Below are 21,490 nucleotides of genomic sequence, written 5' to 3' on the forward strand. Positions count from 1 at the left end.
CATTAGGTGTTGGCCACTAGAGGGCAGTGTTAACCCTCATATACTGCTCATATTTGGGTTTTAACAGTAGCCCCTCATATTTGGTCTTTATACATAATTAAGTAACCACAAATCATTCTTCAGTCATTAATAAATTGGTGATTAATCCTTGATGAAGCTTTCAGAGAGCAGAGAGAGTGTATTCTCTTCTTTTTAAATAAATATAAGGAAGGAAAGGAGGAAGGAAGGAAGTGAGGAAAGGAAAGAAGGAAGGAAAGAGGAAAGAAGGCAGGAAGGAAGGGAGGAGGGAGGGTGAAAGGAAAAGAGGAAGGGAGGAAGGAAGGAAAGAAGGACAGAGGAAAGAAGGAAGGGAGGAAGGTAGGGGGGAGGAAAGAAAGAGAGAAGGAGGGAGGAAGGAAGGAACAGTCAAAACAGACAGGGTCAATTTGACCCGGGAGGACGACACAAAGGTAAAAAGGGAATCTATACAGGATCCAGTTTATGAGGTATTTAAAAGGAAAGTTCTCCCAGACATAAACCTCCACTAACAAACAGAGACTGACCTGTTTTCAGGCAGTGCTCGTCGAAGTCGGTGCAGCAGCTGTAGTAGGTTTTACACAGATTGTCACATCTGCATCCCGGAGGTTTGGCCTCGTCCAACTCGAAGCACCTCCCCTTACAGGAGCCTGCTGAGCTGACCCACTCTGAGACGACTGGAGGGAGGAAGAGGGAGGAAGAGGAGCACGTTTAGACACAACTGCTGCAAACACACTGCAGGATTCAGACAGGAAATCTGGTTTATTCTTAACCCCTTTACAGACTTCCCTTAGCAAAAAGTAGTATACTTGAAGTTCATTTTATTAAGTATGCTTGAGTGTAAGTATAAGTATAGCAAGTATACTACGGACCATGTACTTGTAGTGTACTAGAAAGTTTACTAATTTAATACCTCTTCAGACTAAATTGGAACATTTTTAAGTTTATAAAAGTATAGCACAAGTACACTCATCTATATACTAATAGTGTACTAGGTTTATACTATATGATCTTCTATATACTGCCATTGTACTAGTTATATACTATATGATCTTCTATATACTGCCATTGTACTAGTTATATACTATATGATGTTGAACATATAAGTTTATAACAGGGGTAAAACCTCAAAGCTAATGTGTGTAGTGAAACATTTTTATTCTGCTAAATTAAATGTAAGCACGAGTCAATGACTTGACCTTATTCTGTACTTGGATCCAGATATACTAAGTATTAGTACTTTGTGGCAGAAAGAAGTAAAACGTTTACTAAAGTACAAGTAGAAGCTTTAGTATTAAAGTATAAGTGTAAGTCTTAGTATTAATGTACAACAAACATGTTTTAATGATGATTTTTGAATTTTTTTATAAACACAAGTCAAATATTCGGGATCTTCAAATGCTTGTGCTCCTATTTAATATTTTTTCTTTCTATCATTGAGAGATTTAACTTGTGTTTTGTCAGAGTATTTATCTTCTATCTGAGTTTTGAGCTGCAGATGTTTAAAACTTAATGCAACCAGATTCACATGATCCATATTTCCACACTAGTGTCTGCTGCTTTGTGATTATTTTCTGGTATAACTCAGTAATGCATTGGTTTTCTGCAACATACTGTTTATACATTCACAGATAAATATCTTTAAAAACAAACCTTTACCACAAAGCTTTTAGTTAATGTGTGTTTTTTGTTTTATTTTTAGTTTATTTTCATTGTTAAAATCTCTTATTCGTTTTAATGTTTCTTTAACCTATGCTGTTGAATTTAACTTGCTGTACTTGTTAACTTTTGTTTTATTGCTTTAAATGTTAAATGTAAATGTAACGGCACTTTGAGCTGCATTTTATGTATGTAAGGTGCTATATAAATGAAGTTTTTTAGTATTTTTTTATTATAATTAAATGTAACAGCATCATTAAAGGCAGAAAATGATCCCTGCTTGCAAGAAAAAAGGCTGCACAGTGACATAATATTGCTATATCACTTCAATGTGAACACAGTGAACCTTTAACCCTTTACATACTGTTCTCTACACTAATTCACATTCCTAAATTCCCCTATCAGTCATTTATATAAGTTTGATTAATCTTGTTTGCACATTTGCATATATATATAAATGTGTATCAGCTGAACAAAAATAAAGAAATGATGCATTTTATTTCCATTTTTGTATACAGTGCGTCACATTAGGAAAAGTCCAGCTAAAAGAAATGTGTATATAATCTTTTTAAAGCTCTCAAATGTAATTATGGGTCAAATTTGATCCTTGAACAGTACGATAGGGTTAAAACCTATAAAATCAGCCTTATTGTATATTGGAAATGAAGTGTAAAATAAGAACTGATACAGTAAAAACTGTGAAAAAGGAACCAGTAGTATTGATTAAAGTGTCACCAATCACTCTTGTGTTTCATTGAGAACAATAAAAGATTCTATTACACAAAAGAAATATACATAAATATAATAAAAACAGCCGCCATGATCAAACATTTGGGGGCTGTTCTCACCTTTAGTGTGAGGGGCCGGGTTGTCCCCTCCCTCTGCAGGCCGGCTGGCGAAAAACACATAAGCCCTGCTGACCTCAGTACTCCAGAGGCAAAACACAACCGCTACCTGCAGAAAACCACAGTGTGATTATTTGTCAACGTTAATCAGAGAAATGTCGGCGTCCTATTGGGGAAGAATGGAGGTACTCAGATCTAGTACTTAAGTTAAAGCAGAAACACCACAATGAAGAAGCACTAGCAAGTAAAAGTACTAATTATGCATAATGGCTCAATTTACAGTGTTATATTTATAATATATAGATGTATCAGTGATTCAGGGGCGCCACCAGAGATTTTGGGCCCCATGAACAGATATCACATTGGGCTCCACCACACACATAGACCACGGCAAACATGTGCAATTGCTGTACCTGCACCTCTACCTGTGCAGGCTTGCAACCAGGCGGGGAGTTCCGGTCCTCTGCAATTAGACCAACGTGGAAGTAACTTAATACTGCATTCTATCAAAAGGCCACCAGGGGGCGACCGTTTTGGTTTCAAAAGGACTTCCGTCTCTATACAAGTCAATGGAGAATTCACCAACTTCTCACTTGATTTCTAACCTCAGTAAACGTTTTCAAAATGTGTTTATGGTCTCAATCGTTAGTTTAAAGCCTTCTTCAATGCAGTATGATGTTCATTTGGGACATTTTGGCCTCCCTGATTTTATATGTGACGATAAAGCATGGTATGCATTAGGGCGTGGCTACGTCGTGATTGACAGGTTGATTGATTCACAGGTTCAGGAGCGCGGACAGATAGACTGCAGGAAATAGCCGTGAACTTGTTTCACACCGACAGGTTTGGTTAGCATCACCAGTTTGCCGGTGTAGACTGTGGAAGATCCAGCCCTCGCAGCCTCCCCCGCTCCGCCTCATGCTCCTCCTGATGCCCATATAAGTAGAAACCGTGTTTTTATTTTTCCCGGCATGCACCTGAAATTTTCAAGATGGCGCTGCTCAGATCCGATACTATTGGCCTCCGAGCAGCAGTCCACAAATCAATGGGTGACGTCACGGCTGTTACGTCCATTTCTTATATACAGTCTATGCTTGCAACCCTGATCGTATTTTATGAAGCTGTTCAGACAATATGCTCATGTAGCACTCCTCCTCATTCCCAATTCACTGCTAGCAAGAGAGGGGGGGGGGGGGGGGGTGTTTGGGCAATACAAAGGCTTTGGATGTTTGCCACAAACAAGAATAATGTGTGTCCGCTGTTGGTAAAGGTGTTAAGATAAGATAAGATATTCCTTTATTAGTCACACAATGGGGGAATCTGCATTGTCACAGCAGCAAAGTGGACAGTAATAGAATAGAAGAGCAGCAATAAATAAAAGAATAGAGAACAATAAATACTAAGTACAAAAAACCTATATAGTTGTGACATTATTTACAAGATTTACAAGATTTAAAAGAGAAATATTGGTATTGAGTGGTAACATACCAGATACTACTTACTGGTGATACAAGGTGTTTGGGCATACACACCGATTACATGACTTCCCCACCTCCACTACTTTTGTTTTACTTTTCTTAATGAATAGAAATAAAACCCATTTAGTTAATTTTCACCTATCAACGCACATACAGCGATGCTTCAATAATAAACTAAAGTGTTGATTGTTTCAGTACAGAGCAGCAGAGTGAGGGGTCTGTCCTCTCTCCTGCTCTCTGCTGTAAACACACAGAGCTGTGAGTGAGCAGCTGCTCTCATGTCTGCTGGGTCTTGGTGCTTGTTTATGGCAGAAACCCTCCCGCTCTCTGCCTGCTCAGACTGCTCTCAGATCGGAGGCAAAGGGTCTCCGGTAGCAGCGTCCTCACCGTCACATACATGCACTGAGCTATGCCTTAAAGGAGCAACACTACCAAGAGCTTCTCAGCTACAACACAGAGGTTGACTCATGCACAAAGGCCCCCAAACTATTAGAAATATATATATTTTAAGACCTGGCAGGGTTTTTTCATTGTCCTTGCGGTCCACCAGACCTGTACAATTGTAAGGAAACACTTTCTGTGTCTCTAATCTCTTCTTCTGTTCTTACACATCTTAATATTCTGAGGTCATAAGTGCGTTCACACTGAGAAGTATGGAAACATGCAGAGAACCTGGATGGTGCACTCAAAACTAGTGCTGCACAATTAATCTAATTGTAATCACGATGGCGTGCAATTATATAAATGCAAAATAGACTGTGATTTACTCAAATTTAAAAAAAAATGTGTGCATGAGAACGTTTGGTCATCTATACATCATGAGGGTGGCGATATTTTGGATATAGGCTTAGCGACATCGAGCAGCTCTGTAAAACATCTCAAATGATAGTCTCTACGTCACGGCAATCAGCACCTTAAACTGCACAAATAAAAATGTGATGAATGCATCGCAGCAAAAGCGCTAACTAATGAAGAGACAAATGAAAGCAAGACGAAACACAACAGATAATGGCACTAATGTTGTTAAAGCCGTGGAGCTTAAACAATGGACTTGGTTCCAGTGTTTTGGACTTCACCTTACTAGTGGTAAGAGTCTTAGGCCCTGTTTACACGACAACGCTCACGGGTGAAAATGACAAAATATTTTATCGGATGTGCCTTCGTTTAGACGGGGCTTAAAAACGCAAAAAAGTGAAACCACCATCTCGTTTCCGTCTATAGGGTAAAAACACAAAAGTCTGCCTTAAATCCAGCGAGTTTCTGCTGCGGTCTGAAGCTGTAACCTAGGTGACAGACGCTCTTCCATGTGACGTCACATACCGATCCTTCTGCTGATACCTGTCTGCTGCAGCGGGGCCGACAATGACAGAGGAGGGGGGAAGAAGTGGAGTCTGAGTTCATTTCGTGAATCGCCATGGTCGTATCTTGACAAGTTTCTGTTTCTAATCAAGTCCGCAGAGAACAATTACATGTTCCGATGCTTAGACTCTGCAACCCAAAAACGAAGCAATAACTCCTCCTCCTCCTCTGTCCAGACAAAATGGTCAGTTTTTGTTCGCTTCTTAGCCATGTTTTGGTTTTGGTTTTCCATTTCATGCTACTAGGGAGAGAAGTAGAGGGAAGGTTCTGGCCTGCATACAACATTGAATTCCATAAACTTTTGCGTCACCGTATGCACGCAGACTTCCCCCCAAAAGCACTCGTCTAAACGTGGAATAAAAAGTGAGAACTCAACGCCACTTTTGCGTTTTCTGTTCAGATCGTTTCTGTGTAAACATAGCCTGAGAATCATCAGTAATGATACACTCATGATACTATTTTGTTTATTATATCGCAATCGTAATCGCAATATTTATAATCGCGATATTTCCCACAATAATCGCAATATGACTTTTTGTCAAATCGTGAACCCCTGCTCAAAACTGTCAAAAAGTTGAGTGTGGAACTACGGACACTTCTCACCCTCAACAGGAAGTGGTGGCCAAGGACGATGTAACTACGTTGAATCGTCACATTATACAAATATAAATTATACATGTTTTTTACACTAAGCACCACTATACTGTTGTCACATATAAACCATCAGTAGGTTTATTGGGTAAGTTCAGCGGTCTGTAATGATTCGGCACCACGAACAATAACGCAAATGCAATATTTTCATCTCAAAATGAGCTTGTACTATCTAACTATCTGAGTGGGCAGAAGTACAAGCTTGGTTACATTGCACCGCAGTCTGTCACTGTCAGCAGCTCTGGAGCTAGAAGGGCTTCAGTTTCTTGCTTAAGGACACTTCAGCAGTTTAAGGTGCTTAAAGTACCGAAATAGGGGCTGGAAAGGTGTTCACTGCGCTACCCTGCTGCCCTAATTAGGACTTTGTTTTCTCCACATTCATGTTCACATCTCACCACAGTGGTCAGAGGTCATCGGCAAAGCTGAGTGCAGTGTGAGTCCACTGAGTGTCTAACTCAGACTGAAGTGAAAAGTCAGGCACCAACTTCCTCTAGATAAAGGTTCACATTCACAAGCCATGTGTGGAGCTCGTTAAGATATTCACAGCAACATCAGCGGGACTGAATCATGTTAAAATGCTTCAAACAGTCAAACAAACGAGCTTATATGTGAAATAAACACATGTACAATATCAGCAGGATTAGTGTCTACAATCAGCAGCAGTGGTGAGGTGTATTTAATGGTTCCTTCCTTTTTACATGTGACTAATTGAAATGTTTGACCATCAGCTGCAGCAGATGTTTTCATATTGATTCTTGTTGAATTAAGTCGAGTCATGGTGACTCACATGTTTAACTGTTTGAGGGTCAATGACAGGGGTTTTTGTGTGGTTTAGTCAAATTTAAAGGGGTTAAAATGTGAAAATAAACGTATGAATAACTTGCAGACATTCTTTTTTTGTGGACCCAGCATCAAATTTCTGCTTTTAATCCATTTAGAGAGAATATATTAGAGGATTATGGCAAAAATGTCTAAGTGGTGTAACCATAAAAACTTTGTACCAAATAATTCAACTTGCTTAAAAACAGTAAATAGTCAATAAAACACCATATCAACTAGTTTGGCATGATCTTACATTATAACTTTATATTAAATAAAGGTAATGGAATACAATTGTTCTAAATATTACATTTACTCTGGTAACCATGGAGATCAGGAAACATTGGAAGTCATTATTAGTATAAGTCCACTTAAATACACTGTAGGTGGATAAAATATGTAATATTTATCATTCTTTTGTGGTTACACAATTTGACATTTTCAGGAGCATTCAGTCTTACTTTTGGTAAAAAATGGTGCAAATGTCATTTCAAATGATATAAAACCAACAAAAATACTAAATGTACATTTTAACAAACCTGATGCTGCTTTTAAACTATTCCTTAACATATTTTTTTGAATCGCTCCTCTTGCCAACCCTTATTTGTCACTGACTCATGTATCAGGCCAACAGTTCAACAACCAGATATGTCAAAACGTTTCATGTGAGAAGCTGGACTTGACTTAACGATTCATTTCAATCCTGACATATAGCTGAAAACACGCCTGACTTCCTACTTTTACTCTTATTAAAACAAACTTCTGCACTAATATGCTCACGGAACTGCCAGTACGCCTGTATTCATACTCTACAAACAGTTACAGCTTTTATTTTTCACCATTGACTCGGTGAGAAACTGTCACTGTGTGTTCTAGATGCAGCAGCGAGTACATACAGATATCACAATGAAGGGTAACATACATGCAAACTTTACTTTATACTCCGCTATAAAAAACCTCTATATTGGTTTTGTGTCTGTCACAGAATTAATTTTAAGCTTCTGAACAGCTTCGGTCCATTTTATCTGTCAGACACGTCAACGAAACTCTGCCTGAGGGTTTAACGGACTCTAAATCTGACAACACTTTATCTGCCTTATCCTGTCATTTGAATTTAATCGTATATTATTTCATTATATTTAACATTGTTTTATTGTAAATGCTATGATTTGTTGCTTTTATGTTAAAGGAAGAGTTCACAATTTTTCAAGTCAACTGTCAGGTGCCCACATGATCATTAGGAGAAGCTTCAGATCAACTTTTAAATACATATCTGACACATTTACAGTGTTTTTAGCATCAGATTCCCTCTTAGTGTTTCCCTGTTGAGCTGTGCTGGAAGTATAGTAACAAAAAGACTTTGGTACTAAAAACACTGTAACGTTGAAACATAGAAGATGAAGATTTGACTCATTTGGACGCTGAAGCTTCATATTAGCTTCAGATTAACTTTTAAATATTTTTTTTTTTAACACAAAAGGAGGACTGTGGATTTAGTCCTCCATCACTTCCATTGTAAACATTATGAAGGGATCTTCTAATGGTCAGTATGAACAGGAGGAATCATTACAGAGAGAAAAACACACTTAAGGTTCATTTAGTTTAACCCTAACATACTATTCAGGGTCTAATTTGACCCATTTTTGCATTTGAGAGAAGAAAAAACACCTTAAAAATGCAATTCTAGCCAGAAATTTGATGACTTATCCTAATGTGATCCAGAATATACAAAATGAGAATAATATAAAGTTTTTTGTGCAGCTGATTTTTTTGATTGGTATACATGAATGATTTGTGTTTCTAAAATGTTGTATAGAGACTAATTATGGGGGGATACTTTGAAATGCCTTAATATGAACAGTATGTAAGGGTTAAGACATACGTAAAAAAATATGAACTCATCCTTTAAGTACTGTCTGTTGCATTTGTTATAATTATTATTATTCACATTATTATTATAAGGGATTTAATTTAACACATTCCTTTTACTTTTAAATGTGACACTAAAATTAATTGCAAGAATATTATTCGATGTTTTGACTTCATTCATTACACATGGCAGACATGACATCTCAAGAGTCTTACATTAATTATATAATCAGTGATCATGATGATGATGATGATGATGATGATGATGATGATGGTGATGATTATGTCAAACCCACGCGCTGACAGACGGAAACGAGGACAGTCCATATAGGCTAACCATTAACCTACAGCTCATGTTTACCTTTACCTCCCCCAGGTAAACACATCTGTGGCTCACTGTTGACAATGAGCTGTTCCAGGTGGTCCATCGTCACCACCACCATCATCACCACCATCATCATCATCACCTTCATCTTCATCATCATCATCATCATCATCATACACTTCTGTGCTATGTCAGGCAAAATGCCAAAAAAAAAAGTAGCAGCTCCATAATTCATACTCCTGCTCAGCGTTATGTAACTTCCTCTCTTTCTTTTTAGGTAAACCCTGCAAACATGAAGGCTTGAATTGATGTAAGGCAAAGTGCAGTTCTCTCTCTCTCTCACGGGTCGATACATTTATTCTGCAAGAATAGATTTTTTTTTTTTTCCCGGGGGAAGGGGCAGCTGGGAAACACTTAAACTTAAAAAAGCGAAACACACGCACACACAATAACGAAAAAGCGAATTGAAAATCAAGCAGCAGAACTGTCACTATCTTACCGTACCAAATTGCCCGGAAGCATGATCCAAATAACCCCAAAAAAAAAACACTAAAGCTCTCAGATATTGTGTCCAGCGTGCGGTAGAAGCTCCTCTGTGCGCCTCTGCAGATCGATGGAGAGCGCAGGGGTCCAACTATCTCCTCTCTCTCTCTCTCTCTCTCTCTCTCTCTCTCTCTCTCTCTCTCTCTCTCTGTCTCTCTCTCTCTCACCCGCTCTCTCTCTCTCTCTCTCCAGTTGTTTGCCTTTGCTTTGCCTCTGCCTCGCTCGGTCTCGGGCCAATAAGCATGAAGTAATGGTGACAGCTGCGCTCTGGTACAAGAGTGCGTCAGGTCGCTCCGGAGTCCAACACAGTCAGCAGCACTGAACTGATCACCCACTCCAGAGGGAGAGAGAGAGAGAGAGGGAGAGAGAGAGGGAATGAGGCACTCAGAGGGAGAAGAAAGGTTGTATAATCTCCAATTCTCCCCCCTCTACAAATTCAAGCTTGCCCTTAAAGGAATATGGAGGTTTTTGGAAAACTTAATAGACACTATAAAGTCATCCAGATGTTTCTGCTTTATTCGTAGTTCTCTACTTTCTAGGAATTTTATGGATTAATAACTATCAACATGTGATTTGTTCTGAGTAAGTTTTTGGATCATAAAAAAGACACATTACCTGCCACTCTGGTACATTTCCACTTACCCCAACTCTGCTTCTACTGCTGCCAGTCAGCCACACCCACCTGATCAGCCACCTCTGTTTACCTGGACACTCAGTTGCAACTCATCTGTAATCAAGCCACCTTATAAGTCTGTCCTGCTCACTCACATATTACCAGATTGTTCTTTGCTTTCATGCAAGACTTTCCATCCTGCAGTACTACATACCGTCCTGCCTTGTCTCAGCCCTGGTTCTCCTGTTCAACACCTGCCTTTGATCTACAATAAAACTCATTATCAGCTATACCTGTGGTGTGTTTGCGCTGCCATTGGGTCCTACCACCTCCACCTGTTACACATACTACAGTCTGCACAAACAAATCACATTTAATAAAGAATAAAGATGCCAGAACCAAGCAGCAACTACCATGGCTTAAGGCTGAGGCCAATGTGAAAGTAGCTACCATTGGTTGGAAGAAATACTTAAGTAAAAGTACCAATACAACAATGTAAAAATACTCCATTACACGTGAAAGTCCTGCATGAAAATCTTGCTATATTTCAGTAAAGGTACTGCAGTATTATGAGTGATGTACAATGCAGTATTACAGTAAAAGTACTGCAGTATTATGAGCGATGTACAATGCAGTATTACAGTAAAAGTACTGCAATATTATGAGTGATGTAGTATGCAGTATTTCGATAAAAGTACTGCAGTATTATGAGCGATGTACAATGCAGTATTACAGTAAAAGTACTGCAGTATTATGAGTGATGTAGTATGCAGTATTACGGTAAAAGAACTGCAGTAGTATGACTTTCACTGTGTTGGACAATTGTTGCGATATTTCACTAAATTTAATGTTACTTGATTATGATACCTGACCTGTGCTGCTCGGCTAGCATGAGCTTTGAGTGTGAAATGAATGAACCCTGGCTCCAAATGGAAAAGATGGCTCCGACCATAAGCTCCAACTCTGGGCTTCAAACCGGCTCCAATACAAACCAACAGGTGACATCACACCTCAGTATGATCATCAATCAATGTTCAATCAATCAATCAAAGCCCAGAAACACCTGAAAGAACTAAAGCTGACTGATCAAATCAAAATGTCTTTTAACTTGACTTCACTGTCAGAGTCATGCTGAACTGCTCTGTGAGGCGGTTTGGAGAAAACCAAACTGTCAGATGAAATAAAGATCTTTGACAAACTGAACAAACTTGACTCTGTGATGGCACTAGATCATATGTACTCAACAGGCTATTCTGGTCCAGATCTGGACCAAATAACAATTTAAATCAGACTGGCAACAACATTTTACCGTAATGTGATCCAGACTCACCTGACATCATTCGACTGCGCGCCAGTTGTCAAAGTTAGTAAGGTTGTTGGTAGATGTTGGAGCTAGCTGATACCAAAAGACAAAAATGACTGGGAAATATGCTTATTTTTGCCCAGGAGAAGACTGTTGAGCTTCATTTGGGGGCCATAATGAGGAGCACCACTACAACACCAGATATGCCTCCTTTGAACAAAACTATCCCAAAAGAGATTTTTTAAAAACCCCACAAAAACTGCAGCAGGATAATTTTAAACTTAAACATTTTCAAACAATGAACACAGTAAAGAACTCACTAATGAACACTGACAGCTGTATCTCCACTTGTTAAATGCTTGAGTTTATGGACTTAGTTACCCAGAGAAGGTATCATGGTAAATGGACTGTACTTATAAAGCACTTTTCTAGTCTTTTTGACCACTCAAAGCGCTTTTACACTACATGTCATATTCACCCAATCACACACATTCAAACACTGATGACAGCAAAGAGAGTAACCAATCACACACATTCACACACCATGAGCACAACTAACGGGAGCAATTCAGGGTTATGTATCTTGCCCAAGGACGAGGCGGGGAGTTCCAGTCCTCTGCAATGAGGCCAACGCGGAAGTAACTTAAAACTGCATTCTATCAAAAGGCCACCAGGGGGCGACCGTTTTGGTGTCAAAAGGACTTCCGTCTCTATACAAGTCAATGGAGAATTCACCAACTTCTCACTTGATTTCTAACCTCAGTAAACGTTTTCAAAATGTGTTTATGGTCTCAATCGCTAGTTTAAAGCCTTCTTCAATGCAGTATGATGTTCATTTGGGACATTTTGGCCTCCCTGATTTTATATGTGACGATAAAGCAGGGTATGCATTAGGGCGTGGCTACGTCGTGATTGACAGGTTGATTGATTCACAGGTTCAGGAGGGCGGACAGATAGAATGCAGGAAATAGCCGTGAACTTGTTTCACACCGACCGTTTTCTCCGGAGTTTTGTGGTTATAGTTAGTCGTAACAGCTAACTTGGTTAGCATCAACAGGTTGCCGGTGTAGACTGTGGTAGATCCAGCTCTTGCAACCTCCCCTGCTCTGTCATCATGCCCCTCCTGATGCCCATATAAGTAGAGTACGTGTTCTTTTTTTTCGACATGCACCTCAAATTTTCAAGATGGCGCTGCTCAAATCAGCAGCAGTCCACAAACCAATGGGTGACGTCACGGCTGTTACGTCCATTATATATACAGTCTATGCCAAGGACACATCGACTGGAGGAGCCGGGAATCATTCTTCCAATTGGTGGACGACCCGCTCTATCTCCTGAGAAACCAAATAATCGCCCCAAATAATCATTCTCCCATAAATACAGGAAGTCCTGGATTTCTTGTACTTTAATATCATGTAATGTAGACTACTTACTGGATGTTTGATGCAGTAGAAATGTATGTATGTAACTGAGTATCCCCATTGTTAGACATTTCACTAAAACACAACAATGACAACCTCATGATGGTTTGTTCTTGCTTCTGTCTGCTCTGCTGAAGCTGATCTGTAACTGTTTGTTCAGTTGCAGTTTGCTCTGCTTCTATTGTGATCTGCTTCTGTAACAACAGCTCAGGACACATTGAATGTTTCCAGTGTGGAGATGTGGGACACAAAAGCTCTTTGTTACCATATAAACAGCAGGTGGAGGCTCACTCAGCTGATGTGGCTGTGGTCCTTTTTTTATTTTGGGCTGCTATCTTCACTCTATGGACATTTTGCAAGCTGTTCCCAAAGTATAAACTGAATTGGGAAAGAAAGCTTTTAGATTTTTTCGGCACCTGATGCTTGGAAATATTTACAATCTGAACTTCAACTTCAAAACCTCGTACCGTAGTGTTTTAGTATATGAGGTTTTAAGATAATAAAAGTCAAGTTAACCAAAGTCATTACCATTCATCTCCTTGGAAACGTGAATCTTTGTACAAACTTTCACGGAGATCCGTCCAATAGTGGTGTTGACATATTTGTCTGTCCACAACAGCAGCAGTGCAGCGGTGCGTTCAAACCACCCAAGTAGCTCAGTCCTGTGTGTGTGTGTGTGTGTGTGTGTGTGTGTGTGTGTGTGTTTGTGTCAGTCTGAGCACAGATAACGATCAGCGTTTCTATTCAACGCACACCTGAGAGCGTAGACATGACAAACCGTTGGTGGATTTAAGGATCAGTTTCTTTACTTTTACCTTCTGTTTACACTGCTCCCTCAAAAAGTTACTCAGCATGTTATATTTTCTTACATCAGTGTATCAGATTCTTCCTTTGTGTAATTATTATTATAGCAAAATGACAACATAGCAGTACTGCAGCTATAGTTCATGTCATGTATAGATTCATTCAACAATTCCTGGTGCTTCCCAACAATATGAATTATCTAGTTTTTCTCTTTCGTCAGATAAACATGTTAACAATGATTGTTCTCTCTATAATGGTGCATTTAGGAGCAATTAGTTGATTAATCGATTAGTCAGTTGGCAGCTTATTAATCACCAACTACTTTGATAATCGATTAATCATTCTGATTCTTTTTTCTTTAAGAACAATACTGAATATCTCTGAGTTGTTGTTGACTAACCAAGACATTTTAAGTTGTAACTTCGGGCTTTCAGGAAACAGCAATCAACAGTTTTCACTATTTTTTTATGGACCAAACAACTATGATTAAAATTGTGAAGTTGATACACTTTTTTATATATGCAAATGTAGTAAAGTAAAAAAATAAGTGATTGTAAATGTCTTTTTTCCATTTAATCCATTTGATTAATTAAACATGTATTAATGACTGATGGGGAATTTATGAATTGGTGTAGAGACTAATTATGAGTCATAATATGAACATTATGTAAAGGGTTAGATTTTTTAAAAATGAGGTGATGATTAAATAAATAATAAATTAAACCCCTAAATCACTAAATCCACCCTTGTTGTTTCTTTATGAGACGAATTAAATCCTTAAAGACACCTGAAGTGAGCGAGAGGTGAACGAGCTGTGAACGCTGTGAGAGAAAGAGAGACATCTGAACATGCTCGACTTCTCATCGCCCCCCTCCTCTGTAAACAACGACACAAAGACGCCACGCTGTGATGAGAGCTCTCCTGTTGAAAGTTTGTCTCTGCAGCAGATAAACACCTCAGCAAGGCCGGTATCAGCCTTCATAAGATGTTTATCCGCCCTGTGATTTTGGATGAGTAGCACAGAAAAGCCACAGCTTTATACTTCTTTTCACAGCGCTGCTATCCAAACACATCGGGGCTTTTGTGAAAGGCCCCGGCTCCCACTGACAGCCTGTACTTTGTCGGGAACATTTTGTTCACGGGGGGAACAAATTTCCCGGCTTTTGAAAGTGATCTGTACATCAACTACCTCAGGGGTAGAACATCCTCGTCTTACAAAGGACCACACACATACATAAACATTCACATAAGTGTGGGCATGCACAGACTCCCGGCTGCATGCAGAACATGCACACACACACTCACAAAGATATTCATAGGCATGATCACAAAATGCGAACATTTCAAGAGATTTGCAGATGTTTGCCTGCAGAGCTCTATGTGTGTGTGTGTGTGTGTGTGTGTGTGTGTGTGCGTCTTGAGGGTGGGATGACAAAGCACAATCTGCCCCCAGCACAGATTACCTTTCATAAGCCATGAAACAATCTGATTGGCCGGCCTGCCCCCTCATCACCTGAGGCCACGCTTAGTCGGCTGATCCTGGCAGGAACTCAGACGGCAGCTCGGGTTTCGGTGCACCTGGACTCTGCAGGCATGATGTGGGTCAAACTGTCAGCAGGATGTGGACAGGTGAAGTCCGACGGGCATTCGACAACATCCACAGATGTGTCACTTCAGATCCGTGTTTGTGTGATCAGGAAAAGTCTCTTTACCTGGTTTAATTCTAGTTTTAAAGAAGGAATGAGACCAATCACGCACCAAGCCTGCAGTGTTTCAATAACTGCACACTCCACCATTCGTGCCCCTTTCATCAGATGTTAATACAACTTGGTGTGTACGTGCAGGAGATCATGCTGAATGTCTCCGGTGAGTTTAATCAGGATTGCTCAAGGGCATCTTGAGTTATGAGCAAATATGTGACAGGGCACGCCCATTGGCACCAATCAGTATGCACCACACCGAAATTGGTGAACTTCTGTTTACTGTATGAGTCAGGCTCAAATGCTTTGGTGGACTTGTAACCACACACATTCAGAAGATAACGACCAAGATATATGAAGATTAGACAAATGATCAATGAGTTATGGCCAGGCGGGGAGTACCTGTCCTCTGAAATGATGCCAACGCGGAAGTAACTTAAAACTGCATTCTATCAAAAGGCCACCAGGGGGCGACCGTTTTGGTGTCAAAAGGACTTCCGTCTCTATACAAGTCAATGGAGAATTCACCAACTTCTCACTTGATTTCTAACCTCAGTAAACGTTTTCAAAATGTGTTTATGGTCTCAATCGCTAGTTTAAAGCCTTCTTCAATGCAGTATGATGTTCATTTGGGACATTTTGGCCTCTCTGATTTTATATTTGACGATAAAGCAGAGTATGCATTAGGGCGTGGCTATGTCATGATTTACAGGTTGATTGGTTCACAGGTTCAGGAGGGCGCCTCATGCTCCTCCTGATACCCATATAAGTAGAATCCGTGTTTTTATTTTTCCCAGCATGCACCTGAAATTTTCAAGATGGTGCTGCTCAGATCCGATACTATTGGCCTCCGAGCAGCAGTCCACAAACCAATGGGTGACGTCACGGATGTTACATCCGTTTCTTTATACAGTCTATGGTTATGGCCAATTTCCTGCTACATCCCTCCCCTACTGTTTATTGATTGATAGCAGCCATGATTTTGGACGGATCTTGCCCATTTGTAGTTGGATTGTCCATCTATGTCCCCCAATGATGTATACCTAATTTGGTGTTGGTAGAGAAATCCAAAAAGCAGATGCCCCACTTTTCTTTATAAGTTTATGGATCTTTTAGTTTTTTCATGGTCCAAGAGGCTTTTTTTTGTAGAGCACATTGAGCTCGATCTGGCCTTTCCAAAATTGTATTTTTGGGGTTTAATTACAGTGCCACCATTTGGCCGATTGGGCTCACATTTCTTGGGAGGTACTTCTGCATCATTTCCAGTTATTGGGCCAAGTTTTGTGGTTTTAGCTCATTCCAGCTCATAACAATTTGAGCCACAGCTGAATAAAAATAATAAAGAACTGACACAAACTCAATAGATTCGACACCCCTTAAAAAAATGCTGTAAATGCACAAGAGGCTATTTTTCATCTGCGGTCCCTGGAAAGAGAAGTTGCATAGTCACCTTAACGATGATATATGTGTTTATATATATTGTCAAGTGCACTTCCTGAGGGTTCAGCGACCGAGGACGCAGAGGACAGAGCACCGCTGAGCAGCCAAAAGTTGGTAAGTTGCTATTTTTTGGCGGCCAAAGGTTGTCGGTGTTGTCTTTTTGTTGTTAAATAATGGATAATATATATATATATATATATAATAGTTCTCTACATACTTTAAAAAAAGCCTCCCTTTTCCCACTTTCAACCTCTTAAAAGCAAAAATTTTCCAAATGTGTATTTTTGGAAATGTTTTACTTTGGAGCTTCTTTTTCTATTAAGCAGCTGTACTTGTATTCTTGGTTTTTACTCATCAAATAGTTTTTTATTTATTCTCTTTTATATCGCAATTATTTTATGATTTGTGTATTTTGCTGCCTTGTGAAGCACATTGTAACTTTGATTTTGAAAAGTACTTTTTAAATAAAGATTATTATTATTAGTAGTAATAGTAGTAGTTGTAGGTAATCAGTTTGGAGGCTTGACTGTCCCCATATAACTCCAAATGAATATGTTTGTCTATTCATTTTAAATTAAAGTTATAGGTATTGTAGATAGAGTCAACTGAAGTTTACTTAAAAATCACACTTTGTTATAGTTATGTATGATGTAGACATTATGATTATCAAATAAAACAAACTCTTTTTTCACTTCTTTGTTTACCTCTAATCTTAACAGTTTTGAGATTGCAGGAAATGATGATGGAGAAAGAGAGAGTACTCTTCCTCATCTTATTTAAATGTATAATGAAGCTCTGTGTTCACCTCCCTGCAGGTACATTTGTTGCTCATTTTGTTGCTTGTCTGTGATCTCATGTCATCCTGGGTCAGACCGCTGCTGACACTGAGAGGATTCAGACGACGTGGCCCGAGGACGAGCTTACACCAAGCAGACGTTAAGCTCCTCTCGTCTGTCTGGCTGAAGAAAAAGGCTTCGGTCACCTGACATCCAGACCACGATGCCATCACAGCTGCTAAACCTGTGGAAAAGGAGATGCTGGAAATTCTGAGTTTCCATTCAGTTGAATTAAAAAAGCAGATGTGGTTGATGCTTTCACACTATTCTCACAATGCAGTACAGTATAAGCTCCAACCTGTTTCCACACTTGTCTGGCTCTTCAAGTCCTCCAGACCATGAGACTGAGGTCAGACTAGACCTCTTAAAGGTCACAAGTAAGGTAGGTAGGTAGGTAGGAGCTGGAGAAAAGAGATGGTTTTTAGAGATACAGGCTCCTTGAAATGACACGAGGCACTAAACCCAAACTTTGCTGAGAGAAATCTGCCTTTTTTAATAAACAGTCAAAGCTACAAGATTGTAGAAACGTTAAATGATCAACTAAGAAGCAAAATATGAAGTTTGAACCATCCACTCATCAACATACAAACATTTATTTTGTTTTGTTGTGTTTTTCGGTAGCAGAAGTTTCATTTTCATACGACCCTCTTTTGAACAGGAGAATTAAAGCTGCACCTCTTTTTGGCCACTGGGGGGCAGCGAAAACAAGCTGTGAACTCAACACTAATGGCGCTTTTCCACTACAGTTCCAGCACAACTCGCCTCGCCTCGGTACCGTTCCAGGAACCTTTTCCATTACAAAAAAGTACCTACTCAACGTGGGCGGGGTTGTCCTAGCACGGCTCTGCGAAACTGACGTGACTTCGTTTTATACGCGACACAAAACACATAAACAATGGAGGACATGGAGGCGATGGTGTACTTGCTGCTGTATGAGGCTTTCTGTCTCACACAAAGCAAGAGAAGAGAAACTAATCACTGTAACGCTGTTGTTGGTATTTAAAAATGCCGGGTTTGATTCTTGTGTGGGACGGCTCATGACTCTTCCAGCGACTCTTCTGACCAATCAGTCGCCGGCAGTCTGTTGACGTCACATTTAGTATCGGCTCGGCTCGCTTGGAACCTCACCAGAGCAGATACTAAAAAAGTAGCAGGTACCAGGTACTATCCCTGATGGAGACGCAAAAAAAACCGAGTCGAGTCGAGTCCTGCTGGAACTGTGTAGTGGAAAAGCTCCATATGTTCACCAGCTAGTCTACAGATAACTGGGTCTGTTTGCTGTTTGGTGCTGAGCAAGTAGTTTACAGTGACTTTTTACAGCTTTTACTCTGGAAAAGACATTATGATAGCGCTGAGAGTGAAACAGAACAGTAAAGTTGCAGCCAGACAGCAAAACAATGAGCTGAAACTCAACTATAAAGCTCCATAAAGCAGAGAGGAGCTGATAATTCTCTGTAGGTTCATCATTATGAGACACAAACACATTACACACTGATTTAACCTTCGTGTCGTCTTCCCGGGTCAAATTGACCCTGTCTGTTTTGACTGTTCCTTCTTTCCTCCCTTTCTTCTTACCGTCTGTCCTCCTCCCTCCCTCCTTCTTTCCTTCCCTCCTTCCTTCCTTCTTTCCTCCCTCCCTCCTTCTCTCTTTCTTTCCTCCCCCCTACCTTCCTCCCTTCCTTCTTTCCTCTGTCTTTCTTTTCTTCCTTCCTCCCTTCCTCTTTTCCTTTCTCCCTCCCTCCTTCCTTCCCTTCCTTCCTTTCCTCCCTTCCTCCCTCCTTCTTCCTTCCTCCCTTCCTTCCTCCCTCCCTCCTTTCCTTCCTTCTTCCTCCCTTCCTCCCTCCTTTCCTTCCTTCTTCCTTCCTTCAATCCTTACAAGTATTAACAGGAGGGTTAATACTTGTCATGAAAAATATAAATTATAGCAGCTTTAAAGGTTAAAAAAGGAATATTATTATTATCAAAACCACTTTCACTGTTATCTCTATTATTGTAATTGCAGTAATACACATGATAAATGAATGGCAGTGGATTAGAAATAAAAGCATTTAATGGAGCTTCCAAACAGAGTTGTATTTTTGTCCTCATGATGAATGTAAATCTAATATTCGCTCTGCTTTTAGTTCTGGTTTATTCTGTTGTGTAGAACCTTTAATGACGCTTTAATGTCACAGACAGGAGATGACTTATTGAGTTGGAAGTTCAGAGTAGGCTGAGGCTCAAATACATTAACTCTGCTGACATTTGTGCATCGTAATCCAGCAACAGTTATGTACTTTGGACAAAGTTAATATTTGCCCCACTATGCTCAAACACACTCGCTCACATGCAGACACACACGCACACACACACACCCCCACATACACGCACTCGGACAGTCTGTTCCAACGTTCACATGTCTCAATTAACATAAGTGTCCCAGAACGTTCGTGCACGTGATGTAATGAGCTTTTCAGTTTTAGATGATTTATAATAATTTTTGCCTTTCGAAATGAATAGGAAATGTTTAATATTTATGTAAAAAAAAATACAAAATGTGTGTGAAGTTACATATTTAGACACTTTTGGATAAGAGACAAATGGTAGATGCCTGAATTTAAAAGATTTCAAGACAGAATCCATCAGAAGAAGATGAGATTGTTGGTTTGAACTTCTCAATGTCCCAATAAAAGCCTCATCCTGTCATTCATTTCTCTCATTCTCTCATTGAATCAGCACACAGTCAATCTACATTAGTTGCATATTCTTCCTATAGGTCTCCATGACTTTATATTAATATAAATGTTTCTGTGTTTCAGTCACTTCTCTTCTCTTCATCTCCTCCACATGCAGAGGTTGAATCCCATTTTTGAGAATAGAGAGAAACAGAAAGCACAAATTCAGCTGCTTCAACAGTGGTGCTCCCTGTTGGCCAACAAGGAGAGTAAAGCTTTAAAAAGGACAATAATGTAGAAGTAATTACACATTACAATACAATAAAGTATATACATATTTGTTATTATAATCTTTTCTTTCCTCTTGTAGTCCCTCCTCTTTCCCTTTTCTCTCTATTTCTGTCTTTTCTTGTACTCTCCCTCTGCAGCTCTGACTCTCTTTTATCAGAAATAACCCCATTTTCTACAAAAACACAAAGAAATTATGGGAGATAATATTTTAAATAAAGCTTAGTGACCTTTCACCCAGTCACTGCATGATGGGAAAGGCTCCTTCTTCCCTAACCCTAAAAAAGGATTAAGCTTCTATAATAAACTAATAATTACATGTAAGGTTGATTTTAAGTTTAAAATGAAGCAAATGCTCTCACAGCTGTGCATATGAGGAAGGAAAGATGACCAGATGAGGTGCAACAGAGGACTGTGCAGAGACTGTGTTAATCGTTGTTGTCCAGCAGAGGGCGACATTGCCTCAAGTACAGGAAAGGAGAGCTGAGAGCTGGAGATAAAAGTAAACTGGACAACTGAAAGAAAAAACATCTTCAAATCACCAAATATATACATACTGTACAAATACTAACATGTGTGTCATCATACTTTAATATCAGACTTGTGCAGAAATCTGTAGGTCTATGCAAACAGTGATGTAACGATCAGGTAAATATTGATCATTGCATAATCCTTGCATTGCATTACATTGCTGTGGCTCAGGAAGTAGAGCAGGTCGTCCACTAATCGGGTGATCGTTGGTCAGAGGTGGCAAAAGTACTCACATTCTGTACTTTAAGTAGAAGTACAGATACTTGTGTAGAAAGTAAAAGACTAGAAGTACTGATTAAACTCCTTTACTCAAGTAAAAGTAAAATAATGAAGGCTC

At 39.6% G+C, this 21,490-nt stretch overlaps 1 protein-coding gene across 1 annotated transcript in view; it reads right to left on the bottom strand.

Annotated features, from left to right (window-relative positions):
- The window catches only part of enpp2l (ectonucleotide pyrophosphatase/phosphodiesterase 2-like), a 71,052-nt gene extending 61,372 nt beyond the window's left edge, over positions 1-9,680 (bottom strand). The window contains exons 1-3 of the mRNA XM_062435530.1: positions 9,525-9,680; positions 2,523-2,628; positions 543-692 (exon numbers count right to left, since the gene is read on the bottom strand). Of these exons, the coding sequence (XP_062291514.1) occupies positions 543-692; positions 2,523-2,628; positions 9,525-9,542 (274 nt within the window). The 5' untranslated portion in view covers positions 9,543-9,680. The remainder of the gene's footprint in view (positions 1-542; positions 693-2,522; positions 2,629-9,524) is intronic.
- Positions 9,681-21,490: the final 11,810 nt, after the last annotated feature.

The sequence above is a fragment of the Scomber scombrus genome, chromosome 16 (assembly GCF_963691925.1).
Source record: "Scomber scombrus chromosome 16, fScoSco1.1, whole genome shotgun sequence".
In the NCBI taxonomy this organism is placed as follows: domain Eukaryota; kingdom Metazoa; phylum Chordata; class Actinopteri; order Scombriformes; family Scombridae; genus Scomber; species Scomber scombrus.